The sequence below is a fragment of the Trachemys scripta genome, chromosome 1, assembly GCF_013100865.1.
Source record: "Trachemys scripta elegans isolate TJP31775 chromosome 1, CAS_Tse_1.0, whole genome shotgun sequence".
NCBI classification, from domain to species: Eukaryota; Metazoa; Chordata; order Testudines; family Emydidae; genus Trachemys; species Trachemys scripta.
In genome coordinates, this window is record NC_048298.1 from 322,056,285 (window position 1) to 322,081,394 (window position 25,110).

At 46.9% G+C, this 25,110-nt stretch overlaps 1 protein-coding gene across 4 annotated transcripts in view; it reads right to left on the minus strand.

The window, feature by feature from the left end:
- FOLH1B (folate hydrolase 1B) overlaps positions 1-12,882 on the minus strand; it is a 54,174-nt gene extending 41,292 nt beyond the window's left edge. Inside the window, exons 1-4 of one of the 4 annotated variants that reach the window (XM_034758984.1) lie at positions 12,790-12,882; positions 9,456-9,564; positions 5,414-5,600; positions 4,021-4,122 (exon numbers count right to left, since the gene is read on the minus strand). In XM_034758984.1, coding sequence (XP_034614875.1) covers positions 4,021-4,122; positions 5,414-5,600; positions 9,456-9,496 — 330 coding nt within the window. In that variant the 5' untranslated portion in view covers positions 9,497-9,564; positions 12,790-12,882. Of the gene's footprint in view, positions 1-4,012; positions 4,123-5,413; positions 5,601-9,455; positions 9,565-9,894; positions 10,939-11,789; positions 12,161-12,789 lie in introns of those variants that run through there. The other 3 variants (XM_034758983.1, XM_034758985.1, XM_034758986.1) reach the window with 3 other exon arrangements.
- Positions 12,883-25,110: the final 12,228 nt, after the last annotated feature.

A 25,110-nucleotide genomic window follows, 5' to 3' on the forward strand; every position in this document is an offset into this window, starting at 1 on the left:
GCAGCACCCCACCAGCTGCAGCAGAGAAGGAAGGGTGGCAATACCATACCATGCTACCCTTACTTCTGCGCTGCTGCTGGCGGTGCCACTGCCTTCATAGCTGGGCTCCCAGCCAGCAGCCACCGCTCTCACGCTGCCCAGCTCTGAAGGCAGCACTGCCATCAGCAACAGTGCAGAAGTAAGAGTAGTGGAACCACAACCTCCCCTGCAATAACCTTGTGATCCCCCCAAAAAAACTCCTTTTTGGGTCAGGACCCCTAGAGTTACAACACCATGAAATTTCAGAATTAAATAGCTGAAATCATGAAATTTACGATTTTTAAAACCCTATGACCATGAAATTGACCACCATGGACCATGAATTTGGTAGGGCTCTAGCTATGATGTGTTCTTGCCTGCGTTTGTTGGCCAGGGGGAGTGCTGCTCCAAGCTGTATGAGCTTTTGCTTCCTGGTGGAGGTCCCATTTATACTTACAAAGAGCAAGTTGTCATCTTCTTCTTCAGCTGTGTGCATGGGGCCAAAATCATAGGTAGCATAAATTTGCTCATCAAAAATATTTCTATGTACCGCAGGTATGCATCAACCCTGATGGGGTGGTCGTACTGTATCCAAAGAAGGGAGAATTCTATCAGAAGCAAGGCAGTCACCCCACATCTGCCTTCAGTTCAGTAACATTATTTGAACACGCTCCCAAGAGCATGCCAGGGAAGTACAGCAAGCAGGATTTGGCCCATAAATATAATGAGCTGATAATGGAGTGGGCATCCCTGGCTAAAACATAACTCTCACAAGTGAAAAGGGGCTCTGCATCTTGTGCAGTTGAACCAATCATATCTCTCCTAAAGGAGCCCATGTAATGTTCCATGATTGATACAGAAACTATTAGCGACAGCATTCAGACTAATGGGAAGGCCACTGTGCCTAGGCAAGGATGATCTTGTGGCTGGGGCACTGGACTGGGACTCACCAAACCTGGATTTTAATTCTTGACAGACTTCCTGTGGGCCCTCAGGCAATTCCTCCCCTCTGTGTATCAGTTCCCCACCTATGAACGGGGATAATACTTCCTTTCTCCCACCCTGTGTTTGCCTTGTTTGCTTAGATTGTAACGTCGTTGGGACAGGGGACTGTCTCTTACTATGTGCCTGGCACAAGAGAGCCCTGATAGTGTTTGGGGCCCCTACGTCATACAATTATACAAATAATAAATAACAGGGGAGGCAGTTGGCACTGATGTAGACTGTACTGTATCTGTTGTATGGAGAAACTAAAGACTTCAAGCTGCCAGGTCTGCTGACTTGGAACTTCTCACAAGCACTAAAACTAATTGTATGGGGGGTCGGGGTAAAAGCATATAGTTAGTATAAAAAGAAAACCCATCATCTAGAATTTTCTGATATGTAATGGAGCAGCCCATTGGAACACTTTATTGTTGATAGCACTAGCTCGATGTATGAAGATTTTGCCAACTCTGTGACCACGAGTAAGGAACAATTAGCATCCAATTCTTTGAAGAGAAAGTCTGGTGTCTCTCAGGCATCATTTTTTTTCCTCAGATAACATTCATGTATTTAATTTTAATTAGTTTTTCGAAAAGGCAGCTTCAGCCTTTCAGATCTATTGGTATTGTTCCCCTACTTTCTATCACTTATTGTGGCTCACCAGAGACCAAATAAAATGACACAGACAGAGTGTTTTTCTCAGGATACTATTTTATGACAGGCGGTCATAATCCATGAGTGTTCCCATACACCATACTCCAAATGTCCTGCTGCAGTTCTACAAAAATCTCATTAACTGAAAATTGCCTGGTGAATAGAGTTTATCTGGTCTGATTTTCCAGCTACCTCTGAATATTAAACCAAACTGTGAGCAGGATACCTTTAATTTTCTGGACTTGAGCAGCCTATTACTAAACTCCAAAAAAAATAGTAATTAACAGCCTGACATAACACAGGGAAGCTCATGCTCTACAGACTAGTTTTACAAGGAAGCCTCTGTCCTTTGGAACCCTCTGCAAAACAGGAGGTACCAAAAATAATACTCCACGGAATGTTCTAAAGTGCAAATGTCTGTTAACACAAGAGCATTGGGATTTAACAAGAGCCAGATTGTACCTGATTCTTGCCCATGTGTGCCGGGCGGGGGAAAGACACAAAAAGCTTTCCCTAACTCCTCTTCTGCAGTGGGCAGCACAACTGACTGGATGCACATTCCCCCCATACACAATTATTTCCAGATCCATTTGGTATAGTCAGTGTCCTCAAGGAACTACTCGCCCTAAGACATGGGTAGCTTGCCTAGAATTTTTTGTAACCAAAACTTTCCACACCACATGGGGGTCTGATCCTGCATTCCTTATACTCCAGCCACCGTCAATGGGAGTTCTGGGTGCATAGGAAATGAAGGATCCAGCCCATGATGAGTGCCATATGATTGCTCATCATTTCTGGAAATGTGGTGCTTTCTAAGAATGACATGGCAGTGACAGCAGCAAAGAGTCCTGTGGCATCTTATAGACTAATGCTGCTTTTACAGATCCAGACTAACACGGCCACCCCTCTGATACTTGATGGCAGTGACAGTGGCACAAGATATTGCGAGGTGGGACTGTGGCAGCATTCACAGAAACACTGGTACTTTCAGAAGCAACACAGCAATAAGGCACCCACCATTACTCCATAGATTGTGTGGCTGATTAAAGTATAACCACGCAGATACCCACGAGTACCGAGCATTTCATCACCAGCTAATGTTTCATACAAGTGTCTTTTGAAGGAGTTGGGGTCTGGGTTAAATACTCGTTGCTCATAATAGGGCTTGTCTAATCCACTGGTAAAATGAATCATGTTAGAAAAGTTATTAAACTCATATTGTTTAGCTAACATGATGATAAAAAAAAAATTGCCCTGAGAGGCCATGGGGTAGATTTTTAGAGGCATAAAGGACACTTAAGCACTTTATTGAATTTCAATGGGAGTTAAGCACCTATGTGCCATTACCATTACTTGCATCTGATGAAGTGGGCATTCACCCACGAAAGCTTATGCTCCAATACTTCTGTTAGTCTTAAAGGTGCCACAGGACCCTCTGTTGCTTTTTACAGATTCAGACTAACATGGCTACCCCTCTGGTATGTGCCATTTGACCTTCTGAATATCTACCTCCATGTCTACCTTAGGAGAAATATGTATTTTAACATGTGCTAGCTAGCACATGGTATTTTAATAAGTATTAGTCAGCTTTAAGCTAGCTTGTTTTGAAATATGGTTGTCCTTAGTGTAGACAAGGGCAAAGTAGCATTTAACACTGTGCTAATTAAAACATGTCAGTTAACACAATTTCTAACATGACGTATTTTCCCCAAATAGACAAGCCCATAAGATACAAAGTTTCTCCTTGGACAATATCCTGTCCCCACTGAAGTCAATGGCAAATTCCCATTGACTTCAGTGGGGCCAGGATCCCTTATGTTTAATATGGCACATTTATATGGCCATCTTCTGAGATACTGAAGCTCAGAATTTCTATTGATGTCAATGGAAGCTGTGGGTGCACAACACCTTTGAAAACAATGTTATTTATTTAGATACTTAAATATGGATTTAGGATCCTGACTTTTTACCCAAGATTGAAAATATTAAACTAAGTTTACAGTGATCACTGGGGTAGAATATAGCAGCCAACAACACTAAACATCTTTTTTTTAGGAAGAGTCAAAAAAGGAACATCTTCAACTGAAGCTAGAGGGTGAAATTTAAGCAGGCAAATATAATTGCCTAATTCAAAATTTTCCCAATACACAAGGGCTAACACTTTCTAGGGATGATGTGGTCTCATGGTATGAGTGTAGGATAGGATTGCCAACCCTCCAGAATTGTCCAGGAGTCTTCAAGAATTAAAGATTAATCTTTTAAGATTATGTCACGTGATGAAACCTCCAGGAATAAATCCAACCAAAACTGGCAACCCTAACATAGGGTGGGGAGCCTGGAATTTGAGAGTTCTAACCTCTTTACCTCTGGTACCCCTTGGGCTGAGAAGGCACTGTATGGTGGCACAACATCTGTAACAGTCTCATATCCTGGAGGGGGAGGCTCAAATAATGATGTATTGAAGATCTAGTTTGAAAGAAGAAAAAGACATAATATTAGAAAGAGCCACAGTCCAAATGGGCATATTTCTCAGATGGTTATGGTTTAGATCAATTTAGTTCTGCTGTCTAACCCAGGGTTCCTCCCGCCCAGCTATTGGGCATGCGCTTCAGGTTGCAGGCTAAAGCCCTGATCTTGCAAAGAGAACTAAGTAGGGAGACCCTGCACCAGCATGGAGCCCCAATAAAATATGCATGAGCACAGTGGCCCACCCATATGGCTCTCTCTGCGCAATATGCAACCCAAGGTTAGATAACAGAGTGGTAAAAAGATCTAAGTTTTGTATACACCACAGCTTCTACCAGCAAAGGAGCTGCCCGGGTAGTGAACTACACATCCAGTTTTTGCTTGTGTATATACAGCCTTAATCCCATGCTCTAGCCCTAGACACACACAGCCACCCTTACAACTGCTAAGTTTGAACACAGCACAATTACCTGCACTATAAGTATGTGACTAATGAAGCTGAATGCAGCTTTTCTCCTTATATTTGGAGTGGTAGTTTAATAAGCAGCATTCATGTAGTACTTCTTCCATCCATAGACCACAATACATTCTACAAATATGGGCAAGTATTAATAATAATATATGGAGATATACCTATCTCATAGAACTGGAAGGGACCTTGAAAGGTTATTGAGCCCAGCCCCCTACCTTCACTAGCAGGATCAAGTACTGATTTTTGCCCCACATCCCTAAGTGGCCCCCTCAAGGATTGAACTCACAACGCTGGGTTTAGCAGGTCAATGCTCAAACCACTGAGCTATCCCTCCCCCCAGTTGGCAATCTACAGTAGGGAAAATTAAGGTACAAAAAGATTAAGGTCTCAGTTTTGGCCCAAAGCTGGTCAGTGACAGTCTCTTACCACTGACTTCAATGATCTTTGGATTGGGCCTAACTTGATTTTCATACAGTAAAATATTAGCAGAGTGAAGGATAGATTTCCCCTCCCCGCACCCACAGTTTCTTATCCCAAGGTATATGAAAGTGAGTTTTTCCTCTTAGGGCTTGTCTACATGGGGAGCTAATCCTGATTAATTATCTATGTGGCCACTCTTATTCTGAATTATTTTAATCCACTTAATCCTTCAATGGACTAAAATAATTCAAAATAAGGCACTCCTAATCCAAAATAAGAGCATCCACAGAGTGAGTTAATAAGGATTAAATTCCACTTTAAATTCACATCCTACTCTAATCCAAATTAACTTCCCTGTGTAGACAAACCCTGAGATGCAAAACCTGGTGTCTTCTTTACCTCATTTCCATGCTCATCAATAATTGAGATGTAGTTGGGATTCGTTTTATTAGGGTAGGACAACAGGACATCATAGTGAACCAGCTCAACCGAATCCAATCCAAATTCCTTCCACTGGGCTTGGATTTGCTGTGCAAGGCGCAGGTTCTCAGCTGTGCCTGCGAGGTGAGGACGCCGTGTAAAATTACTAGGGAAAGGAATGGGCATTTATTAGCAGTCAATACTAGGAACTGGACTTTGTAATTAGAAGTGAGTTTCTTGATTTAACTGGAAACAAGTACATTTTAAAACATATAAAAAGCCATCAGAACTGCCCAGAATAAACCAGCTACCCTGTCATCCCTGTACTTATGGTTTTAAGTCAGTTTTATAAACATAGAAATCAAAGACTTCAGTTTCCCCTCAACTATTACTACTTTCCCCTTCTAGAAAGCAGTGTTGCCTTGTGCATAGATCACTGCATTGAAATTCAGGAGACCCGGGTTCTATTCCCAGCTCTACCATTGGACTGTTAGATGAGGCCTTCACCATCTCTAAAAGAGTTTCTCCATCTCTAAAACAGGGATAATGATACTGACCTCCTTTGTAAAGCACTTTGAGATCTACTGATAAGAACTAGATATTATTATTATTCCCCTGTACTACAGCCAAACAAACACTGAAGAACCTGATTTACAAATTTACTCAAAATCTGATCTCTAAATTTGATTTGCTACTGTTCATGGGGCCATATGATATGCAATATTCATGATGTTTTTCATAAGTCTTCATGAATTTTGGCACAAATGATTATTTGTCCAAAAAACACCTTCCCCTCTGGTGGGACCCACAGTCCAGGTCACCTCCCCTTGTCTCAAATAGGGAGTTGAATGGGATGGGAGGAACCCGGGCCCACCCTCTACTCCGGGTTCCAGCCCAGGGCCCTGTGGATTGCAATTGTCTACAGTGTCTCTTGTAACAGCTGCGTGATAGCTAAAACTCTCTGGGCTACTTCCCCATGGCCTCCTCCCAACACCTTTATCCTCACCACAGGACCTTCCTCCTGATGTCTGGTAATGCTTGTACTTCGCAGTCCTCCAGCAGTACACCTTCTCACTCTCAGCTTCTTGCGCCTCTTGCTCAAACGCGCCTCACTAACTGAAGTGAGGTCCTTTTTAAAACCAGGTGCCCCAATTAGCCTGCCTGTCCTAATTGATTCTGGTAGCTTCTTAATTGGCTCCAGATGTCCTAATTAGCCTGCCCTTAATTGGTTCCAGCAACTTCCTGATTGTTCTGGAACAGCCCATTATCTTACTCAGGGAAAAGGGACCTGCTTAATCTGGGGCTAATATATCTACCTTTTATCACTTTCCTGTAGCCATCTGGCCTGACCCTGTCACAGTATCTAGTGCAGGGATCGGCAATCTTCAGCCCGCAGCCCACCAGGGTAAGCCCCCTGGCAGGCCGGGCTGATTTGTTTACCTGCCGCATCCACAGGTTTGGCCGATCGCAGCTCCCACTGGCTGTGGTTCGCTGTTCCAAGCCAATGGGGACTGCAGGAAGCAGCGTGGGCCGAGGAATGTGCTGGCCGTGGCTTCTCGCAGCCCTCATTGGCCAGAAATGTCAAACCACGGGCAGTGGGAGCCGCGATCGGCCAAACCTGCAGACATGGCAGGTAAACAAACAAACCTGGTGGGCCGCGTGCTAAAGGTTGCCGATTCCTGATCTAGTGCTTCCTTTGTTTTACATTACTTACTTAAATACTTACTTTTTTAATTACACTGATATTGCTTTTTGAAAATACTAAATTATGTACTTTTAAATACATGCCATCTGCCACATTGTGCACCCTTGTGTACAGTGGCATCTGAGCCCTAACCTGGGGAGAATTCCTGATACTCTAGTACTCTGGTGAAGATCAGGCAATGCAACTTTTACAGAGAGCAGTTACTAGCCAAGCCCTAGAGTCACTATATTAGTCAGTAATGCAATATTATGTGAACTGCAGAGATATGATTGAGAACAACTTTGACCCTTGCTCCCTAGATCAATGAGAACAGAGTTGGCAAACTGAGCATTCTGGAAGACCCGTGTTCCTCTACTTTTACAAAGAATGTTTGTGGTTAACCCAACATTCCCTAAGTTAATATTAAGCCCATGTTCTAACATGGTGTTGTGGCAACTGTTCTGGTAGAGGTGTCAACTCCTGGGTGACATGTAGAACTGAGGCCCTGACCATTTGTGGTCATTAAAGAGCCAGTCACATTTTTCATTAGAGTTGGGAACGTTTAACTCCCAGGATCTTGGCTAAGGTCCATTTCAAGTAATTGAATTCTCTATCCTTATATTCCCTTTGCTGTTTTAATTGGATGTTGTGTTCATTTCCTGCACCAATCTGCTGTTCAGTATTACTGTTGTGTAACTGCCACATTCTACCTCAGAGCTGCCTGCGTTTTGAAAGCTGAGGCAGCAATGTTTGGGGTGGGCATAGAGATAGGGAGTTCTGATGGCATAAAGCAATCCTACCGCAAGAATGTTTAGCAACCATCTTACTTTGGTAATAACCAAATCCTGGTTTAAAATTTTATTTCCTATACAATCCTGGGCATTTAGCCTGATCTTATTTAGTCCAGGGTAATTTAATAATTGCAATGGTTCGTGGCAAATGCATTTAACATTAAATCAGTGGAATTGCCATGATCTCATCAAGTGAGATTGGTTTTCTAAGAACATTTAAACCTAGGCCCAAGCACGTGTTTTTTAAAAGGTTGGGAGTTATATGTAAGGCAGAATCCCTAAATCACTGATACTTCTTACACTGAAAGTTAATTACTAGCAATAAACAGAGGTCTCTGGTCTGTTCCTGACTGGAATTAATAATAACTTCTAACAAATGCTGGACTCCATTAAGAGACTACTAATAAATTTACCCAACCACGTCATATAAATTACTAAATGTGTCTCAACTTTTCCCTAATTAAGGTTTCTAGAATAAATTATGGAAATTAAGGACTATTATCGGGTGTTGTTTTTTTTAATCTATGCTCCCCCCCATCCTCTTGTACCATTGTCTCAATTTTCAGGAGATGCTAACAGCCTTCCAGCCAGGCTTTAACACAAGGACAAGATTATTTAAAACATTATGGACCAGATCCTCAAATCCAAAATCAGTGGGAGCTAGGTGACTAAATACCACAGACAATCTGGGCCTACCCTCCTAGTTAACATGCCTTGGGATGGGTGAGTGGAATAAGCCTTTTGGATTAAATGTATCCTTAAGAAGGAACTTGAAGGTGTGAGAACCACAGATTTATTTTGTGGTAATTGGTCAGATTTTAAATTGACCAGCTGGGGTCATCTCCAGATGCCCATCTCCAGACGCCCATATCAATTATTCTCATCACAAAGGAGTAGAGCTTAGAGGCATGTCAGAGAGGAGATTCCAGACATAGGGGCCACATGGAAAGAATTGCCAGGGTAAGAGTGGCAGACGAAAATGAAAAGGACATGTGACTTGGACATAGCAAATGTGAGTAGAAGACAAGAGCAGACAGGGAGGAGGAGCTAACTTGCAAATAGTCTGGAAGGCAAGGACCTGCTGCCTGGTTCTCCTCCCATTTACACTGGTGTAACTCCGCTAACTTCCCCGATCCACTTGTACATCTCCCTTTGCAGTCAGAGTATTGCCTGAAAATTGATGCAGAGTAAACACTCCCCTGCAAATGGAACCTGGCTGCAGTGGGGGAGGCTGGGCTGGGATGGGGTGGCAGCCTTGACCTCTGAGTCCTCTAATATTGTTCACCACCCCAGAGAAGCACAGAGTGAGGGTTTGAACACTGAAATCATTGGACCTTGCTCTCTATAGAGGGATCACTGTTTCCCACAAAAGTTACGAAGCAACAGGAAGAGCTGTGATGGGCTCCACTGTCAAACATGACTCACATGGGTATTTTAGACAGAGGCTAGAACCCAAAGTTATAACCCAAAGTGTGTTCACAAACCTAGTCATTGTACCAGTTGATCACAGATGAATGTTGTGGATAGAAGTACAGACTTCACTTACTATAGAAACTGCTTGATGTTTTCAGCTTTCATTTCAGCCATAAATACCTTCTTCACCTTCTCATGAGAAATAGGGGCTGTTACCTCATCAGTAGGTTTTGTAAACCAGCCTGCAAAATACAACGATAAGCGCACTAGGAAAACATTATTTCTATGGGCCATGACAATAACTTTCAGTATCAGTTCAAGATTTTATCATGCCTTTTATTATTGGATTTATTACACTAGTGTTTAGAGGACCCAACCAAGATCAAAGTCTGATATGTGAGACATTGAACCAACACAAAGTAAGAGAGCTTATAGCCTGGATAGATAAGATAGATGGAATGGGAAAAAAGGAAATATTATCCCTATTCGTCAGTGCAACCCTACTTGACTGTGGATTTTGAAGAGTTCCATCTACTGTCCCATAAGCACCAGGCCACCAAATGACTAATTACCTTGGTTCAATTCATCTCAGCAGAGCATCTTTAGAAAGATGCACAGAAACAAAGAAGGACGTGGGTTGCAAGTTTATGGGGTGACATGTAAATCTCTGTAACTTTGGGCTCTGCATACTCCAGACTTTTCTCCTATGAAACATTGGTTATTATAACGTCTCCTTAAACAAAAGTTAACTGTTGTAATGATTGTTTTGTTTCTGATATTTAAAGGGCAAGGATTTGTAAACTTATTCAAACGTCCTAAATAATTATTTTTAAAAAATCAGTTAGAACAGTAAAGACAGAGGATGTGCTCCACCAGGGACATCTGGTTATAGAAACTAGAATTCCAGTAGTTCTGAGTTCCATTTTTTAAAAGAGCTCCCCTCCTCCCCACCCTCCTCACACACACAGAGTTTTCTGTGTGAATACGGCAGAGATTACATCGGTAACTTCAAAATGTAGAAAGGGAAATATACAACAGGGAAAAACCCTTCAGTGACAGAGAGGGGGACTAGCACAACCTAATACATATGTCCATCTCTCTGAGCAGAAAATAATTCAGTTAAGGCTTTCTAGCGATACAAACCATGAATAAATGGCAAAGAAACCCCCAAGATTAAAGATAGGACTTTTTGGTCCTTTTCTTATACCTTTTTCCATTACTGCTCCCTTTTAACCTGTGGAATTGGGGGGAAATGGAAGTCTCCTATGGAAAATGCTCAGTTCAGTGGTGGGGAAGATGAGGAGTTAAAAGAAAAACCTCCAAAGGAAGAAGTGTATGCTCTCTACCAGCCAGTCTGTGGCTATTCATCTGGGGCTCTTTGTTTCAGTGTGTTTGTTTCATTCTTTCAGTGTGTGTCTCTCTTCTGCCTTTTGTTCTGGCCCTGTCTCTGCTATTCCTCTCCCTGACAAACTGTGAAACAATCACACCCAAAACACTAATTCCGCCCTTCCCCCATGCCACGCACTTGCTTGTGAGCTCAGTTGCTGTGAAGTCCGAGGTGTTGCATGGGGCGCTTTACCCTGCAGTGAGTGACTGCAAAGTGGAGCGGGTTTGATCTCCTGGAGCAGTGGTTTTCAAACTGCGGGTCGAGACCCAGTACTGGGTCGCGGCGGCTCTAGTCAGCACTGCCAACTGGGCCGTTAAAAGTCCCGATGGCGGTACTGCCCAGCTAAGGCAGGCTAGTCCCTACCTGTTCTGACACTTCGCTGCGCCCCAGAAACAGCCAGCAGCAGGTACGGCTCCTAGGCAGGAGGGCCACGGGGCTCTGCGCGCTGCCCCGCCCTGAGCACTGGCTAGGAATCGGTCAATGGCAGCTGTGGGGGTGGTGCCTGTGGGCGAGAGCAGTGCAGAGTCGCATGTACGCCTCCACCTATGAGCCGGACCTCCTGCTGGCTGCTTCCGGGGCGCAGCATGGTCTGCAGTGCCAGGACAGGCGGGAAGCCTGCCTCTGCTCCTAGGCTGCGCCACTGACTGGGAGCCACCGGAGGTAAGCCCGCACCCCAACCCTGTGCCCCAATCCCCTGTCCCAGCCATGAGACCCCCTCAAATCCAGGGCCCGCTCCTGCATCCCAAACCCCTCATCCCCAGCCTCACCCCAAAACCTGCACCCCCAGCCCAGAGCCCTGACCCCTCCCATCCCCCAATCCCCCGCCCCCAGTCCCCCCCAAAGCCCTCGCCACACCCCAGACCCTTCATCCCCAGCGGGCATCAAAATTTTTCTTCAACTGGGTCGCCAGAAAAAAAAGTTTGAAGACTTGGAGACTGCCCTGGAGAAGGACGAACACACCTCGCCTGACCTAAAGGGGCTCACTCCCTGTGTGGGCCTGTAAGGAAGCCCCCACCCCCCTTTATCCCAGCCGAAGCCCTCCCCGCTCCAAAGCCTGGCCCCAAGCTCGCTGCACAGTACCGATGAGGAAGCCGAGCAGGAGCAGCGCGGCTACCCCCAGGCTCAGGGCACAAACGCGACCGCTGCTGCCCCGCGGCGAGGTCCGCTCGGCGCCGCTCCGGAGCGCGGTCCACATGCTGGCCCGGTCGGGCTGCTCTGCGCTGCCCGGCGATCCGGCCCTGAGCTGGGCGCTGCCACTTGTCCCCAGCCCGCTCCGCGCCGGGGCGAAGTCCGGTTCGCTCCCGCAGGCAGGGACGGGCGATTCCGGACTACGGCGCTTCCCTGAACCCAGCCCGGGCCCCGCCAACTCTCGCTGCGTGGCAGAGGCGCCTGCCCTGGGAGGCAGCTCCGCAAGTCTCCAGCCTCTTAAGGGAGCAGGAATTTGTTTCGGTTAGAGACGGGCACAGATCAGCCCCTCCCCAATGCAAAGGCCCTGGGAAGATCCGGATCCCGAGCCAGACTTTGCAGCTTCTGCCTCTTGCGAATTGAAAAGAACCGGGAGACAGACATGCGGGAGAGGGAGAAGATGATCTGAATAGGGTTTGGGGATGCTAGCGTGGCCGAGGGGCTCTTTCTCCAGTTCCCTCTTTTTACATACCCCACTGCCCCTCCTTCTACCTGTTCGCTCACATCCCACTTGTTTATGTCTGTCCATTCACTCTGACAGGCTTCATTTCTGCCTCTAGATAAATTCCTGGAGGATAGGTCCATCAATGGCTATTAGCCAGGATGGGCAGGGATGGTGTCCCTAGCCCAGGGGTGGGCAAACTTTTTGGCCTGAGGGCCACATCTGGGTATAGAAATTGTATGACGGACCACGAATGTTCACGAAATTGGGGATTGGGAGCTCAGGCTGGGGTTGAGGGCTCTGGGGTGGGGCTGGGGATGAGGGGTTTGGAGTGGAGGAGGGTGCTCTGGGCTGAGACCGAGGGGTTCAGAGGGCGGGAGGGGAGTCAGGGCTGGGACAGGGGGTTGGGGCGCGGGGGGGGAGTCAGGGGTGCAGGCTCTGAGCGATGCTTACCTCAAGCTGCTCCCGGAAGCAGCGGCATGTTCCCCCCTCCAGCTCCTACATGGAGGCGTGGCAAGGCGGCTCTACATGCTATCCTGTCCACAGGTGCCCCCCCCCTCCAGCTCCTACGCGGATGTGTACTGGCAGCCAGAGGGCTCCGCACACTGCCCACACCCCAAGCGCCGCCCCCTGCAGCTCCCATAGGCCAGGAACCTCAGCCAATGGAAGCTGTGGGGGGCAGCACTTGGTGCAGGGGCAGTGTGTGGAGCCCTCTGGCTGCCCCTACGCATAGGAGCCAGAGCGGGGACAGGCCTCTGCTTCCGGGAGCCGAGTGGAAAGCCCCCAATCCCACACTCCGCACTCCCTCTTGCACCCCAACCCACTGCCCTGAGCCTTCTCCCACACCCCGCACCCCTCCTGCGCCCCAACCCCTTGCCCTGTGCCCCTTCCTGCACACTGCACCCTCTCCCATACCCCGCACTCCCTCCCACACCCTGCCCCAGCCCTACATTCATGGCCCTGCATGCAATTTCCCCACCCAGATGTGGCCCTCTGGCCAAAAAGTTTGCCCACCCCTGGTCTAGCCAAACAATTCCAGATCATGTAAAGCGGGGTAATTTGATAGAGGAGAAACCGGATTGTGGATGTTGCTGGGGGTTGTTAGGTCTGTGTGTTTTCTCAAATGATCTACAGGCCTGTTTGGGGGCCCTGTGCTAATATTGCATTGAAGCTGTTTTATATCAAATTTTGTAATGCGTCTAGAGCCATAGACAGGTGCAGTGACCAAGTCTGAATAAACAAAATAAGTAGACCACAGAGGCATTATGAGTTTAATTCAATAATTTTTGTCTTGCACTTTGAGGTTGGTAAGCAGAAGGTGTTATGTAAGTGCAAAAGTGTGATATGTTACACTCAGGATTATAGAGTTCACATGTGAAACCAAACAGATAATTTGGATAGGTGGAACTGGCACAAGAATCAGGGAAGTTAATATTTCTTCTCCACCTGTGATCTAGCAGAGAACCTGTTACCAAACTCTACCAGCTATTCTAATTTGTTAGTGAAACATGGGGGTGGAGGCAGAATTACTTTTTTTTCCTTTATTTTTTTCCAACTTGAGTAGTTGGAAGGCCAAAAAACCTGCTGTCTGTTAAAATGTAGGACACAGATAATCTCTTAGCTGGGATCATTCAGTCTGGTGTCATTGGCATGATACAGTTTTCCCTGGTACAAATAAAACCACTTCTGGTTAATTCTATTATGTGTTTATTTGTATTGCAGTAGCACCTAAGAGCCTAGTCATAGACAATTAATTAATTATAAGTCTGCAATTTTCCTTTGCAGTGGCTGCAGAGTTTCTAGTTTAATCTCTGGTAGAGATTGTGGCTGTGAGCATGTTATTGTATTAATTTACTCTGAATAAAGTTCACGAATCTTTGCTCTACGGGGGCTCTCTGATGGAGTGTACCACCCATTAGAGTTCCAGAGCTAAACTGGTGATGGTGATTAATGCAAGATGCTCTAGAATTTGTCCACAGAAAGGCCAAGGTTAATAGAAAAGCCTGGGAAACCGCTGAAGCTGGCTAGCCTGCCTGCAATCTATTTAAGGAAGAGTAAAGGTATGTCTACACTGCATTTAAACAGCCCCTAAACTGAGCCCTGCAAGCCTGAGTCAGCTGGCACAGGCCAGTCCTGGGTGTCTAACTGCATTGTAGACATACCCTCTATCAGCTGCTGGGTGTGGAGACAAGAGGTTGTTTTGGGAGCCTGGAAGGTTAATTCTGCCCTAGCAAACAAGTCAGCTGAAGAGACTGTGAGTTTGTTTTCGTTGTCTATGTCTGAATTGTAGTTTCTGAAGTAGTTCCATTTACTTCTGGGGGCAACTTATGGAGTAATGTACTACCATTCACCTGCAGTCAGGATCAGCAGCTAGCCCTGTATCCCTGTGTATAAAAAGGCAAGTATTTGCACTTCCCATCTCCCAGGAGTGTTGTGAAGATTAAATTTACTTTGAAAATGTAAAGCAGTGTAAGTGCCAAGTATTATCCTAAAGAGCCCATTAATTAAACCTGACACGTCCTCTGGGAGATAGGTTATTGTTACATGCTTTATGGATGAATTAAAGGAGATGTATAGAGATGGTGTCAATAGGACAGCAGGACATGAAACATAGGGGACGCATACTCCTACCCTCCCTCAACCAAATTTGAGCCACCCACTTCCCATTTTGTACCTGTCCAACAGAAGGCACTGAAGCAACTTGTGACTTTTTTTATTACATGCAGATTTTTTCACTCCATATCCCTTTCCTGATGTATTTACAACCTAGGTTATAAGCTCCTTGGGGCAGGGCTCGATCTGCACACAGGACGTAGACTTATTGCAACACCTAGTGCCCTGCTGCCTAGTGGAATCCACAGTCCCAAGGAAGATGCCCAGGCTCCCATAGGAGAATTAGGTGCCTAAGATTGGGATTCTCTGAAGACCGCAAGCTGAGTTAGCCAATAGGAAATACCAAGGAAAGGAGCAGGGCTAAGGCCCACTCCTCAAAGGTAGTTGGTGCCTAACTCTGGGGTGAAGGGAGGCACGTCCTTCCACTTGGGGTTCACAGCTATAAACCCTCTCCTGGAATTAGGAGACTAAGTCAGGTCAGTCCTTTCTCCCCACCCCCTCAAAAAAAGAGAGAAGCCCCACACCCTTAGAGTGAGGACACTCAACTGGGATGGAGAAGACCTGTTTTCAAATCCAAGCTCTGCCTGATTTGGAGGAGGGACTTGAAACGAGGTCTTCCCATCCCAGGGGCTGTACAGACCTTCTCTCTCTGCCCTAATGATTAGTGAATTATTTATACTGAGTGGATCAGCTTCAACAGGAAAGAGTGAGAGAGATCCAGGCCAGAATACCCAAGGCGCTTGCCTGGACGGTAGGAGACCCAGGTCTGAATCCTTGCTGAGTCTGATTTGGAGCAGGGGCTTGATCCTGGGTCTCTCAGAGGAGTGCCCTGGCTATTGGATGTAAACACACATACATCTTTTGTGTGGCTTAGGTCATGCAGGTGAAATAGGTGGCAAATCGCCCCGTTTGTGAATCTAGGCATAATCTAGGCATGGATTAGCACTGAGGCCTGGTCTACACTAGGCGTTTATGTCGAAGTTAGCGCCGTTACATCGAATTAACCCTGCACCCGTCCACACCGCGAAGGTATTTAGTTCGACATAGAGGTCTCTTTAATTCGACTTCTGTACTCCTCCCCGACGAGGGGAGTAGCGCTAAATTCGACATGGCCATGTCGAATTAGGCTAGGTGTGGATGGAAATCGACGTTAATAGCTCCGGGAGCTATCCCACAGTGCACCACTCTGTTGACGCTCTGGACAGCAGTACGAGCTCGGATGCTCTGACCAGCCACACAGGAAAAGCCCCGGGAAAATTTGAATTTGAATTCCTTTTCCTGTCTGGCCAGTTTGAATCTCATTTCCTGTCTGGACATCGTGGCGAGCTCAGCAGCACTGGCAACGATGCAGAGCTCTCCAGCACTGATGGCAGTGCAAGCTCAGAATAGAAAGAGGGCCCCAGCATGGACTGATCGGGAAGTCTTGGATCTCATCGCTGTGTGGGGCGATGAGTCCGTGCTTTCCGAGCTGCGATCCAAAAGACGGAATGCAAAGATCTATGAGAAGATCTCTAAAGACATGGCAGAGAGAGGATACAGCCGGGATGTAACGCAGTGCCGCGTGAAAATCAAGGAGCTGAGGCAAGGCTACCAGAAGACCAAAGAGGCAAACGGACGCTCCGGATCCCATCCCCAGACATCCCGTTTCTACGAGGCACTGCATTCCATCCTCGGTGCGGCCGCCACCACTACCCCACCACTGACTGTGGACTCTGAGGATGGGATAGTGTCCACGGCCGGATCCTCGGACATGTTAGCGGACGGGGAAGATGAGGAAGGAGATGAGGAGGACGAGGCAGTCGACAGCGCTCACAACGCTGATTTCCCCGACAGCCAGGATCTCTTCATCACCCTTACAGAGATCCCCTACCAACCCTCCCCAGCCGTTACCCCGGACACAGAATCTGGTGAAGGATCATCCAGTAAGTGTTGTAAACATCTAAACATTTATTTGTAACAGAACATGATTATTAACAATGTAAAAAATGGGTTTCTCATGATTACTTTGAATAACTTAACGGTTCAGTCATGGGCAGTGCAAGTATTTCAAAAAAATCTAGCAATGTCCGGTTTTGCATGATTGTCCTGCCCAAGCCGCTCTACTGTGTAGTCCCTGCTACTGCAGCTACAGTAAGATGCGGTCTATATGTCCGGGGATGGAGCAGAAATCCTCCTGGGACATCTCAAGGAAGCTCTCCTGCAGGTAATTTGAAATCCGCTGCATTAGGTTCTTGGGGAGAGCGGCCTTATTGGGTCCTCCGTAGTAGGACACGTTGCCGCGCCACGAGACTAGCAAGTACTCCGGAATCATTGCTTGGCACAGCATGGCGGCATACGGCCCTGGTCTTTGGAGGCTTTCCCGGAGCATTCTCTGTCTGTCGCTCTCAGAGATCCTCATGAGGGTGATGTCGCTCATGAAGACCTGCTTTGAATGAGGTAGGGGAATGTTATTAGTGTTGGCTGGTTTGCAGCCACGCGGTGGAGGCGGGAAAGGGTCAGCCGAAAGGGATCGTTCCCGGGGACAGCCGCGAGGGTGTGGGACAGGAGCAAACTTCCTGCTTGCCGGATTGCTGGCAGCAGGGACCGACATTGATTTCAATGTGAAATGAGGCCATTGCTAATATTAAAGTTTTAAGCTGCCACGAATCTACGGCTTACCATGTCTGCCTGCAACAGAAATTCCGTTGTCCTGACAGGGTTCTCAAAAGTGCTCTGCAAAACCACAGACAGTGAATGCGAAGGCCGAGAATTCGACCTTGTGCTGAGTGCGCATGTGATAGGTGCTGTGCATGGTCCTGTTCACAGAGAAAGACTATGTTCTTTGTTCACAACTACATTTATCTTTCTGAGGAATTCACTCCCTTTTTCCCATTCCCACAGCCCCATCTGCGACTGTCTCACAACCTAGCCTGTCATCACACTCCCAGAGGCTAGGGAGGATTAGGCATAAGAAGAAGAGGACACGGGAGGACATGTTCTCCGAGCTTATAGCCTGCTCCAGAGCACAGGCAGCACAGCAGACCCAGTGGCGGGAGAACTTGTCCCAAATGCACCAAGCCAACATGGATCGGGAGGAGAGGTGGCGTCAGGAAGACCAGCAGGCGACTCAAACCCTGCTTGGACTACTGAGGGAGCAAACGGACACGCTCCGGCGCCTTGTGGATGTTCTGCAGGAACGGAGGCAGGAGGACAGAGCCCCGCTGCAGTCCATCTCTAACCGCCCTCCCCCGCCACCAAGTCCCATACTCCCTTCACCCAAAGTGCACAGAAGGAGAGGCGGCAGAGTCCCTGCTAACTCTCACTGCACCCCTGCAGAGAGCTCGAGCAGCAGAAGGCTCTCAGTCCCCAAAGTTTGACAAGTTCTTTCCTTCCCGCCTGACACAAGCCCCCGTCCAAGTTTCACTTCCCAGTCCCCTGTGTAGTTGTTAATAAAAAATATGTTTCTGTTAACTACTGTTTCCATCATGTTCTTTTGGAGGAGGGGGGGAAAGGGGGTTGGTAATTGGACAGGACAGTCACCTTTGGCAGGGTACATAGTCGGGGGCAGGCACAGCAGCAGGGCACATACATAGTGCAGTGATGCAGTGACTACTTACCCTGGTTAGTCTGGGAGGTTCTTTTCATGTTATGCGGTGGGAGGTGGGTTGCTCTGTGACTTTGTGGCACGGGAGGGCAGTTAGAGATCTGAAGCGGCGGTCCTTAGGCAGGATCACAGAGCCACACAGCAGGGGATCTGTAAGCGTCCCCCCCCGCCACAAAGTCACATAGTACCCCCATACACACAGTCCCTATCAGGAGGGGTGACAGGCTCCGTTGAAAGAACCATCCCACCGCACCGGAGCCTGTCAGTCCTTCAGTTTAGAAGCTGCATTCGCGCGACTACACTACACCCGCTCCGCACCACAGTCTGCGTCCCAGTTTTAAAAAATTCCCGCGAAAACAGTATTACAGAAAACGGTGTGCTTTAACAAAGTAGAACTATTTTTATTTTGAAACGTGTGTTGGAAGTGGGGTGAAGGCTTCTCTGTACACAAAATTAGAAAGTCACAGGTTACCCTGCTCACTCAGGAACTTTGCTTTCAAAGCCTCCCGGATGCACAGCGCTTCCCGCTGGTCTCTTCTAATCGCCCGGCTGTCTGGCTGTGAGTAATCAGCAGCCAGGCTAATTTCCTCAACCTCCCACCCCGCCATAAAGGTCTCCCCCTTGCTCTCACAGAGATTGTGGAGCACACAGCAAGCTGCTATAACAATGGGGATATTGGTTTCGCTGAGATCACAGCGAGTCATCAAGCTTCTCCATCTCCCCTTGAGACGTCCAAAAGCACACTCCACCACCATTCTGCACTTGCTCAGCCGGTAGTTGAAGAGTTCTTTTTCAGTGTCCAGGGCACCTGTATAGGGCTTCATGAGCCAGGGCATTAGCGGGTAGGCTGGGTCCCCGAGGATGACTATAGGCATCTGCACATCCCCAACAGTTATTTTGTGGTCCGGGAAGTAAATACCTTGCTGCAGCCGTCTAAACAGACCAGAGTTCCTGAAAACACGAGCGTCATGAACCTTGCCCGGCCATCCCACGTAGATGTTGGTAAAACGTCCCCTGTGGTCCACCAGTGCTTGCAGCACCATGGAAAAGTAGCCCTTTCTGTTAATGTACTGGCTGGCCTGGTGGTCCGGTGCCAGGATAGGGATGTGAGTTCCATCTATGGCCCCACCGCAGTTTGGGAATCCCATCGCTGCGAAGCCATCTATGATCGCCTCCACGTTTCCCAGGGTCACTACCTTTGGCAGCAGTACATCAACGATTGCCTTGGCTACTTGCATCACAACAACCCCCACGGTAGATTTGCCCACCCCAAACTGGCTCGCGACTGACCGGTAGCTGTCAGGCGTTGCAAGCTTCCAGAGGGCTATGGCCACTCGCTTATGGACAGTCAGGGCTGGTCGCATCCGGGTGTCATTGCGCTTCAGGGCAGGGGACAGCAACTCACAAAGTTCAAGGAAAGTTCCCTTCCGCATGCGGAAGTTTCGCAGCCACTGTGATTCATCCCAGACCTGCAGCACTATGCGGTCCCACCACTCAGTGCTTGTTTCCCGTGCCCAGAATCGCCGTTCCACGGCATCAACATGACCCATTGCCACCGTGATGTCCTCGGCGCTGGGTCCCCTGCTTTCTGAGAGGTCTGTGCTACTCTCACACTTCAGGCCATCACCGCGTTGACGTAGCCTCCTCGCCTGACTTTTCTGCATCTGCCTCAGGGCAACCTGTATGATAAGCTGCGAGGCGTTGAGAGCGGCCACAACTGCAGCGATGGTTGCAGCGGGCTCCATGCTCACAGTGCTGTGGCGTCCGCGCTGTCAATGACTTGAAAAGTGCGCGAAATGATTTCCCGCCGGCGCTTTCAGGGAGGGAGGGAGGGCGGGAGTGAGTGATGGATGGATGACGACAGTTACCCAAAAGCACCCTCGACACATTTTTTTACCCAGAAGGCATTGGTGGCTCGACCCAGAATTCCAATGGGCAGCGGGGACTGCGGGAACTGTGGGATAGCTGCCCACAGTGCACCGCTTCCAATGTCGACGCTTTCCCCGTTAGTGTGGACTCACAAAGTCGAATTACTGTCCTTAGTGTGGACACACACGTTCGACTTTGCAATATCGATTCCAAATATTCGATTTAAGTAAAATCGAACTACTCTCGTAGTGTAGACAAGGCCTTAGTGATTTAGGAACATAGTTCCCATTGGTTGCTGTCAACGCTGATTCCCCACTCTGGCACTTCGAGTGCAGAAGGTGGGGGCCTGCAAAGATTCTAAAAATTAATACTGGCCACTCCAGGCTTGTATTAAACTCCCAAGGTTACAGCTTTTCTCTGACCTTGGATGGGTAGATGCTGCCACCACTCAAGTGCAAAAAAACCCCCCTTGGACCCAGGAAGGCACACTTGGGAATTCTTTCCTGTGGGGTACCCTCAAGCCCCTTCTCACACACACACACAACCCGGGAAGAGCTGAGAAAGAAAACAAAGGAAATAAGCTGTTGCCACCAGCTACTTAAACAACATGTGCACAAACCTCTTAGGAAACCAAAAATCCAATCTTGATCTTAAAAAAGGTAAATTTTATTAAAAACAAACAGAAAGAAAATACATCTGGATCTTAGGCTTTTGCTAGATTTAAAAATCCCACTTACAAAAATTAAAAACATAAAGAATAACCTTCTTGAGGTCCAACTTAAAGGTTACAAGTAAAACAAAAGCATTTGAGTTAGCACAGAGGAGTCCAGTAGCCATAAGAAATAAACAGAAATAAACCTAATCACATCTTTCTAAACATTCCTGATCTACTTACACATCTGGGGGTTTCAAATAAGTAGCTCTAGGTATGATCTGATGATTTTTCATACCTGGCTTAAAGCTTCTCATAGCATAACTGCTGCCCTGTTCCCCTCTTCCCTGGAGAACAAAAACAGACAAAGGGGGAGTCTTGTTTCAATTTTAAAAAGTTTTAGCCATCCCATTGGCTCTTTTGGTCAGGTGCCCGCTCCCTTTCTTTTACTTAGCCAGGGAGACTTTTTAACCCTTTACAGGTAAAGCAAGCAGAGAACAACTACCAAGAGGGACTTTATAGCTAACTGGCTGGTTGGGTGTCCATAGAAGGGAGCTACCCCCTGCTTTCATTTATCACAGCTGCCAATGAGACTTAGGTGCCCAAGTCGCTTAAGCACATCTGAAAATGTTGCCCCATTTCTGTATTCTCTCTGTAAAGTGCCATGCACATCTCTGGCACTACAAGCAAACGTTAAATTGTATTAGTACCAGGGCCGGCTCCAGGGTTTTGGCTGCCCCAAGCAGCCAAACAAACAAACAAAACAAAAACAAAAGCCGCAATCGCGATCTGCAGCGGCAATTCGGTGGGAGGTCCTTCGCTCCGAGCAGGAGTGAGGGACCGTCCGCCGAATTGCCGCCAAACAGCTGGACGTGCCGCCCCTCTCCGAAGTGGCCGCCCCAAGCACCTGCTTGGTAAGCTGGTGCCTGGAGCCGGCCCTGATTAGTACATTTCTTCCAGCAGAGCCTCTCACAACCTGCAGAAGCAGGAATGCTGCTGATTTGGCCTGTGGTGCTATAAGAGGAACTTTGTTTAATGATAAAAATCAACCTGGCCAATGACTTTCTGATTTTAATTTCACTCCTAGGTTTTTCATTAGTTATATTTATTAGCCTTCCTCTACCCTCCACAGTGTGTGCTTGGGAGCGTGTGAATACTTGCATTGCAAGGATAAAGTCTCAGCTGCAGAGATTTTAGTTATATAAAATAAAGAAGATATGTTAGCTTCTGCTGATCAATTTTACAGTAGCTACTACTCACTCATCTTCCTTCCAATTGCTTTTCTCCTTTGGACTATTTTTCCCTTAGCAGGTTCATTCATTTCATTCTCTATCACTTTTTAAACAACACAGGTACTAGGCCCAATACTTCTCTCAGTGAAGTCAATGGGAGGTTGGCAGTTGACAACAATGATAGTCACAATGAACTGGCCCCATAGATGTGTTCTTGCAAATAGCTTCAAAGACCCATTCCACAGCTTCAGACCCCCAGCTCCTCTCCTTTTTAACTCTTATTTGCATTTGGTATCACTACCCCCTGTTTAGCGAGTGATGTTCAAGTTAGGGTGACCCCCTGAATTAGGGTTGTGTCAGTACAATTGTGCTGCCCTTTACTCATACAATAAGGATAATAACACTTCATTACCCTTGCATTCAATACATTTAAAACTTTTATTAAAACTAATGTTAAAAAAATTATATAATACATAGACTGAGACAAGAGTGTCTGTGCATCTGGGTATAGTGCTTAGATTATCCACAAATACAGAGTTTGTTTTTTAAAAGTTATATGATACATATAGTATATAATCAGTAATAACCCATATTTAGGTGAATACATTTAAGAATATAGTTTATATATTAGCATCCAAGTATTCTGGTACATCACTCATGAAAAGATGTACAGAGATTTGATTGTGGAAAGCAAAATATATCAATGAGTGAAGACTGTCCTTCAGTAATTCAGAATTTAGGGTAGGTTCACCATTTAGAAAATACAATCCATGAGGAAAGTATTTCAGTTACTTTCCTGACTGCGCTTCTCATATTAAAATGAGTCTTAATCTAAAACAGCCAAAATTGATCACTTTGGCAATGCAGGTCTATCTACTGATCCCCAAGCAGAGTAAGGGTATGTCTACACTTACCGGAGGGTCCGGCAGCAGGCAATCGATGCTCTGGAATCGATTTATCGTGTCTGGTTTAGACGCGATAAATCGATCCCGGATCGATCCCGGAAGTGCTCGCCGTCGACGCCGGTACTCCAGCTCTGCGAGAGGAGTACGCGGCATCGACGGGGGAGCCTCCCTGCCGCGTCTGGACCCGCGGTAAGTTTGGACTAAGGTACTTCAAATTCAGCTACGTTATTAACATAGCTGAATTTGCGTACCTTAGTCCGAAGTGGGGGCTTAGTGGGGACCAGGCCTAAGTTTGTCTATGAAAATACAGTCAACTCCTGAGGTCTTTTCCCCCAGTTCATCACTAGATGTCAGGGGAGAGCTCATTCAGATTCTGCTTACATATATATTAGCTAGGATGCTACCTGCATGATTAGTACCTTCATATGTGTTTGAACAAGTTCATTGGATAGCAAACATTTACCCACTTAAATCTTCCACTCAGAGTATCCACATCTCGAGCAGCTTTGGTGCATTAACTCAGAAGCACAGATCCATTTCTGTTGTATGGGAGAACAAGGCATCATGACCTTAACATTGAAAACAAGTTAAAAATGTATGAAACTTTAAATTTTCATTTTATTTTTCTGTGTGATTGCAATGCAATGTGAAATAGAAATTTTTTTTATCACACCCTCTTCAATATTTCAAAGCAAAGATGACACATCTCAGTGGAATTATATATGGTCAGCATGGAAAACATGTTCAGAATGAATATTTGTTCCTTCGGTCTCACTCTTTCCTGAACTCAGGAATAGATTATAGATTGAGACTCTTAATGTGGCTGTAGTCTGAAAAATGACTATGAGTAATTATATTCAGCTCTTACTGAAGCACTCTTCAGCCCTCTATCTTGAAACACTATATCAAGGAGGGCAACTCTCTTATTCTTTATTGAGTCTGAGGCACAGAGTTACAGTGAATTGTCAAAGGTCTCAGAGAAAGCCATTGGCAGAGATAGGACTAGAACCCAGGTTTCTGATTTCCAGGCCTGTGTCTGATCCACAGGATCACAGTGACTCCTTCCTTGTTCTAGCTGTCTGCTCCCCATATTTGCTGAATTGACTGAAGCCTGGTCTACACTACTATTTTAGGTCAAATTTAGCAGCATTACCTCGATTTAACCCTGGATCCGTCCACACAACGAAGCCCTTTTTTTCGACTTAAAGGGCTCTTTAAATCGATTTCTTTACTCCACCTCCCACGAGGGGATTAGCGCTGAAATTGGCCTTGCCGGGTCGAATTTGAGGTAGTGTGGACGCAATTCGATGGTATTGGCCTCCGGGAGCTATCCCAGAGTGCTCCATTGTGACTGCTCTGGACAGCGCTCTCAACTCAGATGCACTGGCCAAGTAGACAGGAAAAGGCCCGCGAACTTTTGAATTTCATTTCCTGTTTGGCCAGCGTGGCGAGCTGATCAGTGCAGGTGACCATGCAGAGCTCATCAGCAGAGGTGACCATGATGGAGTCCCAGAATCACAAAAGAGCTCCAGCATAGACTGAATGGGAGGTACGGGATCTCATCGCTGTATGGGGAGATGAATCCATGCTAGCTGAACTCTGTTCCAGTAAACGAAATGCCAAAACATTTGAAAAAGTCTCCAAGGGCATGAAGGACAGAGGCTATAACAGGAACTCGTGGCAGTGCTGCGTGAAAATTAAGGAGCTCAGGCAAGCCTACCAAAAAAACAAAGAGGCAAATGGCCGCTCCGGGTCACAGCCCCAAACATGCCGCTTCTATGATGAGCTGCATGCCATTCTAGGGGGTGCAGCCACCAGTACCCCAACCCTGTGCTTTGACTCGTCAATGGAGTAGGATGCAACATGGAAGCGGATTTTGGGGATGAGGAAGATGATGAGGAGGAGGTTGAAGATAGCTCA